At 41.8% G+C, this 13,739-nt stretch overlaps 1 protein-coding gene across 1 annotated transcript in view; it reads left to right on the top strand.

The window, feature by feature from the left end:
• ST8SIA1 (ST8 alpha-N-acetyl-neuraminide alpha-2,8-sialyltransferase 1) overlaps positions 1-13,739 on the top strand; it is a 153,798-nt gene that overhangs the window by 82,926 nt on the left and 57,133 nt on the right. The window contains exon 3 of the mRNA XM_036867210.1: positions 10,078-10,187. Coding sequence (XP_036723105.1) covers positions 10,078-10,187 — 110 coding nt within the window. The remainder of the gene's footprint in view (positions 1-10,077; positions 10,188-13,739) is intronic.

Here is a 13,739-nt window from a genome sequence, read left to right as displayed (position 1 = left end):
TGATAGAAAGAAGCTAGAGGAAGAAGAATCTAGAACAAGTTAGGTCCAAAAATCACCCAGTGCATCTGAGAAACTTATATTGAATTAGTGAAGTATGGTGGGAGTTATAATAATCTGATATATCCTGTATTAAATTTAAAACAATGGAGTCTTTTGTTACCATCTTCAAAAGCAAGAGAGCATTTTAAAATACAAATTCATTGCTTACAGAAATTCTTGATATTAAAGTTATTTCACTGGCCACTAGTCTGCTTAATCTGATTCAGTCTGTTACTCAGTTCTCCTAATTCTGGACACCTTAGAGCCTCCTCTCATCTGTTTAGGGCTTAGGTTGTATCTGGTCGAGCTTCACCGTGGATAGAATCCAAGTGGGTCGCTTCCAGGATTTCAAACTTTTTGGCTTCCTGGTGCTCCCAAGAAGCCTAGATTTAAGGTTAGTTATTTTTATGACCTGGATGTAGGGACATTACAGCCTTCTCCCTAATCTCCAGTTTTGTCCTACAGTGATTCTGCAGAACATTTTTTATTCTTTGATTCTGATGCTAATTTTTTTTTAATTAATTTATTTATTTATTTATTTTGGCTGTGTTGGGTCTTCGTTTCTGTGCGAGGGCTTTCTCTAGTTGCGGCGAGCGGGGGCCACTCTTCATCGCGGTGCGCGGGCCTCTCACTATCGCGGCCTCTCTTGTTGCGGAGCACAGGCTCCAGACGCGCAGGCTCAGTAATTGTGGCTCACGGGCCTATTTGCTCCGCGGCATGTGGGATCTTCCCAGACCAGGGCTCGAACCCGTGTCCCCTGCATTGGCAGGCAGTTTCTCAACCACTGCGCCACCAGGGAAGCCCTGATGCTAATTTTTTACATTGTTAGACATGCCTAAAAGATACCCTCTCTCTCCAAGAATATTGTAACTTTTTTTTTTCAGGCAAGGCTTTATTGGGGCCCCTGCTGCAGCAGGGGTGGGGAGTGAGAACAAACAACAGGTTCCCTTGCTTGCTTGCTTCCCCAAGGGGGGGCGAGCTTGTTCCTTATATGGGGGTGAGGGTAGGGGTGTGTCCAGGGCTAGGGCCGGAGGGGTGGCTTCAGTGATTTGCCCACCCCTTTGTGGTGTTTTGTTCAGGGCGCATGCACACTACCCTGCTTTTGCTCCAGGTTCTTCAGGAGTGGCAGTTGGGTTTTTTGGTCTCTTTTTTGCGCATAATTTTGCCCCAGCTGGGCATGTACACAGTTATTTTTAGTCCCATACAGTTTCTTTGTATTTTGTTGCTGGAGGAGAGGTGTGTCCAGGTACAAGCTCTGCAGCACTGCAGCAAAGGGTCCCAGGTCCCAGCCTGTCTCATTCCCCCCTGAGAGACTCTACACCCTTATTCTTAAGGGGTAAAGGGCCAAAGATCTCTTCTTCTGAAACTTCCTCCTGCTGGACAGGGGCCGCAGACCCTGGCCAGAGGTGTAGCAGTCCCTTGCTGACTTCTGCACTTCTAATTTGTGATCAGAGGCGCTGTTACTAAAATGTTGTGTATTCCTGTGAATATAGTTACCACAACTTTGTTTAATCCAGTTCTTTATTTACTAAATGGTTTGCACGTTTCTTTTTTCCCACACCTGTCCTTCCTCCCCTCCCTGCAAATCCAGCCCAAACTCTAAGAATTAGAGATTGATGGTGGTTAACTCAGTCGCTCATAGAGGTAGTGTAATTATCATTGAGGACATCTAGTTATGTCTATGTGATGGAAGATGAGTAGGTGATCAAGGTCACTGGGTCTTACTACTTTGTTGTCTTGTGTGGATTGCCCATGAAGAGGAAGAGGAAGTGACGTGTTTGGCTTTGGAAATGACTTGGTAAATAAGGCTTTATTCACTTAATTATAAAAGTCTTTCTGGGACACTTTGGAGCTATTTACATAAGGCACAAAGAACAGGGTTTAAGTTCTTCAGTTTTTAATAGCTTCCTTCAAGGCATATTCTCAGCCAGGAATATTTTCACAGTTGGCGTTTGTAGTTTGTTTCTGAAAAAGTCTTCCAACCTGTAACAAGTCTTTTCACTTTCATTCATGCCATAAAACATCAAAGACTCTAATTTTTGTCTTTTTTTCCCCAATCTTCCTAAGATGATCTAATAGGCCGAAATCTCAACTACCTTTCTTATGCCTGAAAACTTCAGATCTCAGGTCCCAGTGTCAGTTCCTCAGAGAGATTTTCCCTAACCTTATAGCATTCTGTACTTTCCTATTTGTTAAATTCTGTTTTTCCTGTTTCCAGGAGCAGGGTATGTGTCTATTTTGTTCACCAGTATGTTTCCAGCATCCATAACAGCTCCTGGCGCATCTTAGGGCTCAACAAATAATTGTTGAATGAAAAGGGAAGTCAGGCATCAGGGCTATTTAAGAAGAGGCACAGGCAGTGCAGGCTGTGGACCGTAATAAGGGTAAGGGTGTCTCAGAAGCAAGATTCTGAATGGCTTCATTAATCAGCTTATGTTTAGAGAGTGGTGGGTCTCATGTTTGTTCTTGAAGTTTGGAGATTATATATCCATTATGGCAGAAGACCTAAATAGACATTTCTCCAGAGAAGACATACAGATGGCCAAGAGGCACATGAAAAGATGTTCAACATCGCTAATTACAGTAAGTCCCCTACGAACGAGTTCCATTCTGAGAGCTTGTTCGTAAGTCCAATAAAGTTAGCCTAGGTACCCAACTAACACAATCGGCTATGTAGTACTGTACTATAATAGGTTTATAATACTTTTCACACAAATAATACATAAACAAACACGAAAAATAAAGAAAACATTTTTAATCTTACAGTACCATACCTTGAAAAGTACAGTAGTTCAGTACAACAGCTGGCATACAGGGGCTGGCATCGAGTGAACAGGCAAGAAGAGTTACTGACTGGAGGAGGGGGAGGAGGTGGGAGATGGTAGAGCTGAAGGATCGTCAGCAACAGGAGACATAGGCCAAGCTGCAATTTCACTCACGCCTGACGTTGATGACAGAGGTTCTGGTTCCTTGCTTTATTCAATGCTATCTACCCTCTTGAAAAAACGATCTAGTGATGTCTGGGTAGTAGCTGTTTTTTTCTCATCATGGATGACACAGTAGCACTGGATTGCATTCTGAACGGCTGCTGCAACCTTCGTGTACCATTCTACGTTCCAGTCCTGTGCTTCAAATACTAACAGTGCCTCCTCAAATAAAGAAAATCCCCTTGCCATCTCCTGCGTTGTGAATCTCTTCAGTTCTTCAGTTACTTCTTCTTCCTCTTGTCACTCCACTCTCTCAATTATTTTCACTTTTGTTTCCATCGTTATCTTTTGGTGCTTCTTAGCAGCACCAGCTACATCACCGCTGCTTTTACGCTTGCTGCCAGCATCCTGGGCTTGAAATAAAGATACTGTACTATTGTACTCTATACAGTACAGTACAGTAAAGTACACAAAAGCACAACCACTTGTAAAGGATGCACATATGTGACAATGTACACCAGACACGTGAACTAACTTATGTGATTGGACGTGCAAATGCATGTTCACATCTTTGAAAGTTCGCAACTTGAAGGTTCGTATGTAGGGAACTTACTGTATTAGAGAAAGGCAAATCAAAACTACAGTGAGGTATCACCTCACACCAGTCAGAATGGCCATCATAAAAAAATCTACAAATAACAAATGCTGGAGAGGGTGTGGAGAAAAGGGAACCCTCCTACACTGTTGGTGGGAATGTAAATTGGTGCAGCCACTATGGAAAACAGTATGGACGTTCCTCAAAAAACTAAAAATAGAGTTGCCATATGATCCAGCAATCCCACTCTTGGGCATATATCTGGACAAAACTTAAAAAAGATACATGCAGCCCTATATTCACAGCAGCACTATTCACAATAGCCAAGATATGGAAACAACCTAAATGTCCATTAACAGATGAATGGGTAAAGAAGATGTGGTGTATATATACAATGGAATACCACTCAGCCATAAAAAAAGAAGGAAATAATGCCATTTGCAGCAACATGGATGGACCTAGAGATTATCATACTGAGTGAAGTAAGTCAGACAAAGACAAATATATGATATCACTTTATGTGGAATCTAAAATATGACACAAATGAACTTATCTACAAAACAGAAACAGACTCATGGGCATCATCAGAAAATCTACAAACAACAAATGCTGGAGAGGGTGTGGAGAAAAGGGAACCTTCTGGCACTACTGGTGGGAATGTAAATTGATACAGCCACTATGGAGAACAGTATGGAGGTTCCTTAAAAAACTAAAAATAGAATTACCATATGACCCAGCAGTCCCACTACTGGGCATATACCCAGAGAAAACCATAATTCAAAAAGACACATGCACCCGAATGTTCATTGCAGCACTGTTGACAACAGCCAGGTGATGGAAGCAACCTAAATGCCCATCGACAGATAAATGGATAAAGAAGATGTGGTACATATATACAATGGAATATTGCTCAGCCATAAGAAGGAATGAATGGGTCATTTGTAGAGACGTGGATGGATCTAGAGACTGTCATACAGAGTGAAGTAAGTCAAAGAGAAAAACAAATAACATATTAACACATATATGTGGAATCTAGAAAACTGGTACAGATGAACCAGTTTGCAGGGCAGAAATAGAGACACAGATGTAGAGAACAAACGTATGGACACCAAGGGGGGAAAGCGGGGCGGGGGATGGTGGTGTGATGAATTGGGAGATTGGGATTGACATACATACACTAATATGTATAAAATGGATAACTAATAGGAGCCTGCTTATAAAAAAATAAAATTCAAAACAAAAGCAGAAACAGACTCACAGACATAGAGAACAGACTTGTGGTTGCCAAGGGGGAGGGGGGTGGGGAAAGGATGGATTGGGAGTTTGAGATTAGCAGATGCAAACTATTATATACAGAATGGATAAAGAACAAAGCCCTACTGTATAACATAGGGAACTATATTCAGTATCCCATGGTAAACCATAATGGAAATGAATATAAAAAAAGAATGTATATATGTGTATAACTGAATCACTTTGCTGTACAGCAGAAATTAACACAACATTGTAAACCAACTATATGTCAATAAATTTTAAAAATAAATAAACGAATAATATATCCATTATGACATTAAGAAAATGCCTTTAGGTCAGACACTGCTTAAAATAGATTGGATGCTCAGTAGAAATCTGCAAATTAAATAATTCTTGAACAAATTGTTGATCATCTGATCTGTTCTTAGTTTGCATATAGAACAGTGAGCAAAAAAGATATGATACTTGGATTGATTCATACAAAAATGTGCATTTAAAAACTCATTGATTGATCAGAGTAGTAGATATACCCTCCAAGGGCCAATAATTAGAAAATATTTTGTTCAAAATCTATGTAAACCTTTGAAATTGCAAGTATCTCACACAAAGGTAAACTATATGTAATAGTAGTGCTTTAGCAATGTAATGATAATTTTTCCCCAGGTAATTTAATTCTTTTAGTATTTAATAATGTACTAGTCTCATATATTTTATATGGGACTTCAGAGTTTTCTGATGATGTTCAACACCTCAGCTGATTTTAATTCTCATAATCATACTGGGAGACAGATGGGATAGTTATTATCATGCCTGACTTCCAGTGAGGCACTGAGAGTTTGCAGGGCCTGGTAAACCATAATCTGAATCCAGATGGTTAATATAATAGAGTCATTAAGAAGATGGCCATTAATAGATGGAACAGTGATAGGTGAAAAAACTTGGCCAAAGATTTATAAGGTGAATTGGTGGTCAAGCAATATTTTGAGACCATTGCTGTAGTCAGTCTGCCTAATCCATCCTTTCATTTGGAGTAGTATTTTTTAAGGTTAGCAGGAAGAGTGTTATAGTATATTACTATGTTCTCAGACCCAGTAGATATTTTCTTACATGGGTGCAAGGAGATACCTTTGAAAAGAAAGGATGCAGTTAGCGCCTTAATAAAAATAGTCCTTGACAGAATCATAATATTTTTGTGGAAGTGGATGACCAAAATTCTTTCTATGTAATATACACCAAAAGGAGGACACCTTGTTCACGGATCATTCTGGTAAACATCGACCATTGCCAAGTTAAAATATTTTGTGTGTAAAATAGAATAATGATAGTATTATCTCAATTAGTTAAAAACAAAATTCCGCAGTATTTTCTCAATTAAGTTTTTTCTCTGTAAAACTTTGGTGAGCTCCTTTGTTCACTGGCATATTACCAATGCCCAGAAGAATGCACCCAGATACCAGAGAAACAGTTATTGAAATGAAATTTCTTGTGTGAGGGCTAGCATTGACCAAATGAAGAGGAAGTAAGCAAATATTACCAGCACAAAGTCAGAATTGGCTTCCTCGTCAACTGGGCTTTTGTTCAAAGGCTTAAAAAAGTGTAATGGTGTGTGTGTGTGTGTGTGTATAAAACATATATATACATATATGCTGTATATGACATATACGTATATATAATGTAAGAACAGGTAAACACCATATAAAGTAGGTAAATTTTCTGCTAATAAAATTATTCCAGTTGTTAAGATAGAGTGTGATAAATCACTATTTTACCATGTTTCTCCCAAACCCATGGAATCTAAGTATTTTGTGGCTTGAACAAGTCAGCGGACTCTGCTAGAAGGAGGAAAGAGATGAAAGAAGAGGGGAAGGATAATGGGAGGACCACCATGCTAGTGGCTCAGTGAGATGCTTTATGTACATCATCTCATATAAGCTCATATAGTCAGTCCTGTGCAGCATTATCCCTCTTTAGAGACCGGAAGTGGAACGCCCACGGGTCCCACAATCTGGAAGTTAGGAGGTAGTATTTGTACCCAGGTTTACGCTGCTACTGCTGCTGCCGCTTCCCAGCTCTGCTTGTTCTGTGCCCAGATTCTTGCTTGGAAAACTGGTATTGTCGGTCGATCTGGTCCAGGGACTTTCCTTTAACAACAATGAGCGGCGGTTAAGTTGGCTTTTACAAAGCAAACTAAATATTAGTAGAGCATGAGTGAGCCCACACTTTTGACATAAACTATATACAGATAGTTGTATAACTCACTGAACTCAGATCAGGCTTCCATCCTCACTCCTGAAACAGGTCTGTCCTGAGGAAGTTTACCAGTGACCTCCATGTTGCAAAATCCCGTGGCAATTTTCCGCACTTATCTTACGCAATCTATCAGTAGCATTTGCTGCAATTTTTCCCCATCCTTCTTGAGTATCTTGAGATATTTTTTTTTAAACTTAGCTTGCAAGACACCCTACTTTCCTGTTTTTCTCTCCCATTCCATTGGCCACTCCTTCTGTCTCCTTTACCGATTTCTCCTCAGTCTCCTGACTTCTTGTTGGAGCCTCCCAGGATTCAGTTCTTAGACGTCCTCTCTTTCCTGTCTACACTCATTCACCAGCTTGTCCCCTGATTTTAAATACCCCCTATATGCTGATCACCTCCATCTTTCTATCTCCAGGAGAGACCAGTTCCCCGACTGTATTCTCATATATTCAACTGCCTACTTGACATTGCCACTTAAATGTCTAATGGGGATCTCACACTTGACATATTTAAAATTGAACTCCAAATTATCCCCCCTCCAAAACCTGCTTCTCTGTCATCTTCCATGTCTCAGTAAATGGCAAGTCTGTCTTCACAGTTGTCCAAGCCCCAGACTGTGGCACCGTTCTTGATTCCTCTCTTTTTCTCTTATCCTATTTCCATTGCATCAGCAAATCCGGTCAGCTCTTCCTCCAAAACATCTCCAGAATCTGGTTACTTCTGACTACCCCCACTGCTCTCACTCTAGCCCAGGCCACCAAAATCTCTAGTCTGCTGTTTCAGGAGACTGGTCTCTTTCTTTCTGTGCATGACATCTTACAGCCTATTCACACAGCAGCAGAGTGATTGTTCCAAAATATGTTATAGCGTCACTCCTTTGCTCACCCTTACTTTGACTTGATTCTCATCTCATAATAAAGCCCAAAGTCTTTACAGTACCCTCCAAAGCTCTACAGAATTTGTTCCCCAACCTTCCTACCAGATAAGTCTCTAATCTCTCCTCCTTCTCTGTCCCTTGCTTACTCATCTCCAGACACAGTGGGCTCTTTCCTCTTCATTTCACACCCCAGGAGTGTCCCCTCCCAGTGGTTCCCACAGGTACCTGTAAGGTTCACTACCCCCTGTCCTTCAGGGATTTGCTTCCATGTCTCCTGACCACCCTATTTCAATGGCAAGTCCTCTTCAAAAGTATTTCCTCATCTTCTCATGCCAATGATTTTCTTTCTCTCCACAGCCCATGTCACCATCTGATATTCTGTTTATTTACTCATTTGTCTTATTTATCATCCATTTCCCCGCTAGGATGTAAGCTCCTTGTGAACAGGGATTATTATGTCCCTGTCACCCAGGACAGTGCCTTGGACATAGTAGGTGTTTAATAAATACTCGTGGAATAAAAAAAACAGTTAATTTGAGCATAAAGACTTAAATCTACGTCTAAAAAATTACAGATCTAGCCCATGTGTTTGTTGATTTCAAACCTTCCTCCCAGGAGTGACTGAGAAAAATACCACGTGTCATCCTGGCTTATCCTCGGCATGTTGGAGTGCTGGCCTTTGCTTGACACTCCTCTCTGTATCCTGATCTGGAGGTCACTGGACAGTCTCTGCTGTAGTGTTACGAAGGGAAGTCTTTACCATCTGCAAATGCTTAGACGCTACAGTTTCAGTACTGTATCTTCATCAGCTATATTGTCATAGCTCTGGCTATTCCTTTTACAAAATAGAAATCAAGGAAGTGAAATCCCCTTCTTGTGCTACAGTCAGTGCCCCTCACCTACCAGTGATCACTCACACCCCTGGAATTTCATTTTTCTGCTTTAATTACTTTATGTGCATATATTCGGGTATTCATTTATTCTTTTGGTGTAATCCATATTATGCCCTTCAGATTCATCAAGGATGGCTGACTTAATATCGGCATGGTTATTTTATGTCCCAGTTATGCAGATGTAAGGTGTTCCCCCAGAGAACACCAACTACTGTGCCTGGTTTCAGCAAGCAGAAAATGCTGTGCCTCGTGGTTCTTGCTGACCCAGCTAAAAGAGACCGAATGTCACATTTCACTTCCAGGGGCTAGTGCTGGGTTTTGATATTCCCTGGTACTATAAATAGCACCCCAGGGAACATTCAGGTACACGGAACATTTTCTTTGCAGTCCAGTTCAATGTCTGCAGAAAGTTATATGCTGTCTGGATGGACACAAGTCACTTGTGCCTTAGTGCCTCCTAAGTTCTAGACAGACCCACCCAGAGTGTTCATGTGCTCATAAACACAGCGTTTGCTCTCAGCATACTTCTGTGCCTCTGTTTATGCTGCTCTCTCTGCCTGGCAAAATCTTACTCATCCTTAAAGATTCATCTCGAGTGAGAAAGCATTCCCTGAATCAGCTTGACAGACGTGCCTTCTTGCCCCTCTCTGGATTCTCCACAGCATGTGAAACATACCTCTTCTACAGCAAGTTCAGCATTACAATAGGGTCTGTTACATAAGTTTCTGTGTTCACACTCTCCTCACATCCCAAACTGTGAATTCTGAGACCTGTGATTTCCCTGTCTTCGCGTTTATCCCCAACAGTTAGCATAGGAAACACCAGCAACGTTGATTGAATGACTGATTGTATGAATGAATGGAATTGCCTCCAAATAGGGGAATAGAATTCATTTGAGTTTGTTCCCAGCTTAATGCCTTTAAAAAGAATCCTAAGAATGTTTAGTGGGGATTTTTCCATTTTCTTTAGCAGTCACTCCCTACTATGTGCATGGCCAGTTTGATACCAAAAAATGTTATATTGAAATACACTTCAGGGAGTTAAAAAAAAAACCCTTTTATTTCAAAGGAATAGGCTCGTTTGTTCCTTGCAAACTTCCTGGCATCTTTCTTTCTACATGCTCTTTTCCCTCTGCCCAGTCTTCAGCCAAATTCTCTGGCCGGGTCTGCTGTAAACAATGATTTTGTGAGTGGTTGTGTGTTCTCTGCAGTGAAAACCCGCCTTGTTTTCTGTTGCTAGGCAACCCCATTCCAGCTGCCCTTGAAGAAATGCGCGGTGGTGGGAAATGGTGGGATTCTGAAGAAGAGTGACTGTGGCCGTCAAATAGATGAAGCAAATTTTGTCATGCGGTAAGAGAGCTCCCACAGCGCGGCTTCTGCCTCCTCTCTTCTCCCCCACCCCTCCTGCCAGCCCTGGGGCCTTTGGAAACCAGTCGCTGGTGATTAATCAGCGGTAGCTGCTCTTCAGCGTCCCTTCAAGTTCCCATATAAGTGAGTTGAGGAGACAGGCCAGGGGAGCCAGGGAACGGGCCCCAAGAAAGTGCAAAGCTGAGAGAGCTTCAGAGGTCGTGGGGAGACCCCCAGAGTGGAAACACTCATTTAATTTTAGACGATACAGTTGGGTGACTCCAACTTTAAGACTTGTTCTTAAGACAATCTCTCTATGAATAAACATTTTCATTAATTCATTTCATTCTACACACTCTGCTGCTTTGTTTTTCACAAAAGCATTTGGAAGTAGTGAGTAGGATTCGAAGAGGGGTTGGATCTGGGCAGGACTAAGGAAAACTGGAAGGAAGGAGGGGGATTACATTTCGAGCAAAGAGGAAGCTTGGTAAGGGGACTGAGCAGAGTGGTGACACGATCCTGCAGGGGTGTGTAAAGGAAATGCTAGGACACATCCAGCCAAGAGTAGAGACCATGACACTGAAATGGCACCAACCTGCGCCGTTGGGTAATTTTGACCAGAAGGGAAGGTAGCGAGTGATTGGATGGACACAGGCTTGGGATTGTCTGGTGGAGAGGAGAGAAGGGTGGGAAGGGACAGCATGGAGGGTCTTGGCTAGAGACAGCATGAAGTGACACACTTTGAAGTCTCGGCTGGATGGGAAATGGGCCCTGAGAGGCGTGAAGGAGAAAGGAAGGGGGCCAATGGGACCAAATGATGGGGTTCTTCAGAGCTGGAGGGGGCGGTGGTGGGAAAGATGAGAGAAGGTGGAAATAAGAGAGCTAATGTCAAAGAATGGCCCACTGGAGAATGTGACTTCACCTTCTCTGGGGGATGTGCAGATGTGTTGTAGAAAAAAAAGACATTTGTTACTGAAGAAGTGTAGGCACCTGGAGGCTATTCTGGGGAGGGTCTTTCAGGTGGGCCCCGAAGTCTCAGTGAAGTGGAAATGACTGTGAACCAGGGGCCAAAAAGCTCCGGGGCCAGGAAGGCTGAGGTCTCCAGCAACACAGAGGGCAGAAAGCTGAAGGGGGGTGGCGGTTGTGTTTTGTGTTCATTTTTAAGGATAAATAGATAATGGTCTAGAAGTAACAAAAGTTCGCTGAGAGAACACTGAACCACCCCTGGGCTCTGAGCTAAGTGGAGTAGGGGAGAGTAAAGCCTGTCTGAGAGTGTTTCAAGGAAGCTGTGTACTCAGGGGAGGGTAAAGTTCCCTCTCAGACAGCAAGGGTTGGGCTCCTTGAAAGACTTTATCTCGCTGGTGAAGCCTGCTGTAGAGTGGGAGTGGGGTCCTCTTCTATCTCTCTTCCTTTATGGAGGTACCCTGCCCTAGTTTTTCCAGTGTAAGACTCTGTTTTCCTCTCCATTGCCATTCTTATTTTTTGTGATACATACAAACCGTGGAAACATGGAGACAATAAAAATGTAGTTCTCTAAATTCAAGTCGATGTCAGTTTGGTGAGCACCTACTTTGCATTGGGTCTTCACTGGGGTTGGGAATGGTATGTTGAACAATTCCCTCATGGACTTAAAACCTGGAGATGTGCCAGTGCTGTGACTGGGGTGATTCAGAAGCAGATGAGGAGTGAGTGGGGACCCTCTGAGGGGAAGTGGCATCTGGGCAGAGCCCTCTCTCCATTCCACTCTGGACATAGGCCACCGTGTCCAAGCTCTAAGGTAGGAAGGATGCCAAGTGCTGCCACAGGGTTGTGAGCCATGGGGAGAGCGTGGTGAGATGGGATTTAAGCTGTAGAAGTGGGGACAGTTACCTGAAGAGCAGAGGTACCCCCGCTAATACATTGGTGTTAGGTGGAGGCTGGAGGGCCAGCAAAGAAAACAGAGGGGTTGGAGGACCACCCCTTGCTGCAAACTCACTCTGTGACCCGCGGTGCACCACTGTACCTTTGCTGCAGCTCAGCTTTCTAATCTACGTGAGGAGGTGGCTGCAGACGATACCCCAAGCCTTTCCATTGTGGAAACTCTGATTCTGTGATGATGTGACTATCACACCACTGTAACACATTCACGTAGTCTAGTTTCCATTTTCATATTGCTCTCGAGTATAAGTTGATTTGCTTTTTCCAGAAACTGTGTAAGGAAGAAAGAGTGGAAATATTATACTCACAGATTCAGGAAAGTTAAGTGATTTCAAGAGGTCTGAGTGCAATGTGGAAGGAGGCATTAGTACAATAAATGTATTTTTTTAGTATTCCTGAGTGGGCGTGTGTTTGTCACTACATTTAGGAAGATGGATATTTTAAACTTAACGTGCACAAGATCAGGCCTAAGCATCTTAGGGAGTTACCTATATTATTTATTACAAATAAGCAAGACTACATTTGCGTTGTATGCAATCAATATTGATATATTCAAGTTCAGAATTAATGAGTGCTTGTGATTAGGGTGCACAGCACAGGATTAAACAGATGTTCATGGAATGATGAGGGAGGTGAGGATTGAAAAAAATTCAAAGAAGGTAGCATCAAAACTAGATGTGCACGTGCCTTTGATTCAGTTTCAAGAATGGCGCCATTATCATAACACCTTTGAATCTTTAAAAAGCCTTATTAATAGTTTACAATGTGGGAGTAATTAAATGTTGATAAATTGTTTATAAAGTATTCTTATTTGACCATTTATGGATCTGTTTATGCACGGTTGCTTAATACACATTTTGGGGGCACCCTGAGGAAATTGAGGTAATATCATATGTTCAAAATTAAACATTTAGTGAGTAAATGTGTGATTAGAAAGCACATAGTATGTTCCTGGACTATAGGGTACATGGACAGTTACATTGAAAGATGAGATCCAAAAACAGCCTTACCTGTACACAGTGGTATACCCAGTGACAGTTCAAGATGTTTTCCAGAATTACGATATAACAATGTCATAATTTCCTTTGCTTGGACATTTTCAAATACGTCTTCTAATGCTAGAAGTCAACTCCCCGTTTTTCAAAGTAAACATTTGCTCTGTAACCAAAAGCAATACTTTAAAAAGTAAAATTGTTGAATAAAATGTATCTGGAAGTTGTGCAAGACAGAGATAACAGTGATTGTGTCCTGGAGAGGAATTGGGTGGCTCAGGAATATGAGTGAGGACAACATAATTTTGGTGCCTTTGAATTATGCTCAATTATATGTGTTTGACATATTTAAGTGTACATGCAACTTAAAAAGGAGTTTTAGAATTTATTCTATTTAAAGATTCCTCTCCAGACCCATCACCCACCCGTCTCCACTCTCCACTTCAAAGAATATTCATTCCTCATCAATTCTGTGATCATATCTTCTAGGATCACGAGTACAGTTACTAAGACACTTCAGCCATTAATATCCATTCATTGAGCCCACAAGCGATAATGCAGAGTTTGAAACACTTTTACACAATTATGCCTTATTAGAAACAATTTGACTGTATTAAACATGCCTTTTATGTAAATCTATGTAATT

Source organism: Balaenoptera musculus, chromosome 10 (assembly GCF_009873245.2).
Source record: "Balaenoptera musculus isolate JJ_BM4_2016_0621 chromosome 10, mBalMus1.pri.v3, whole genome shotgun sequence".
Lineage (NCBI taxonomy): Eukaryota > Metazoa > Chordata > Mammalia > Artiodactyla > Balaenopteridae > Balaenoptera > Balaenoptera musculus.
Note: the sequence above shows the minus strand (reverse complement) of the source record. Positions and strands in the feature narration are given on the sequence as shown.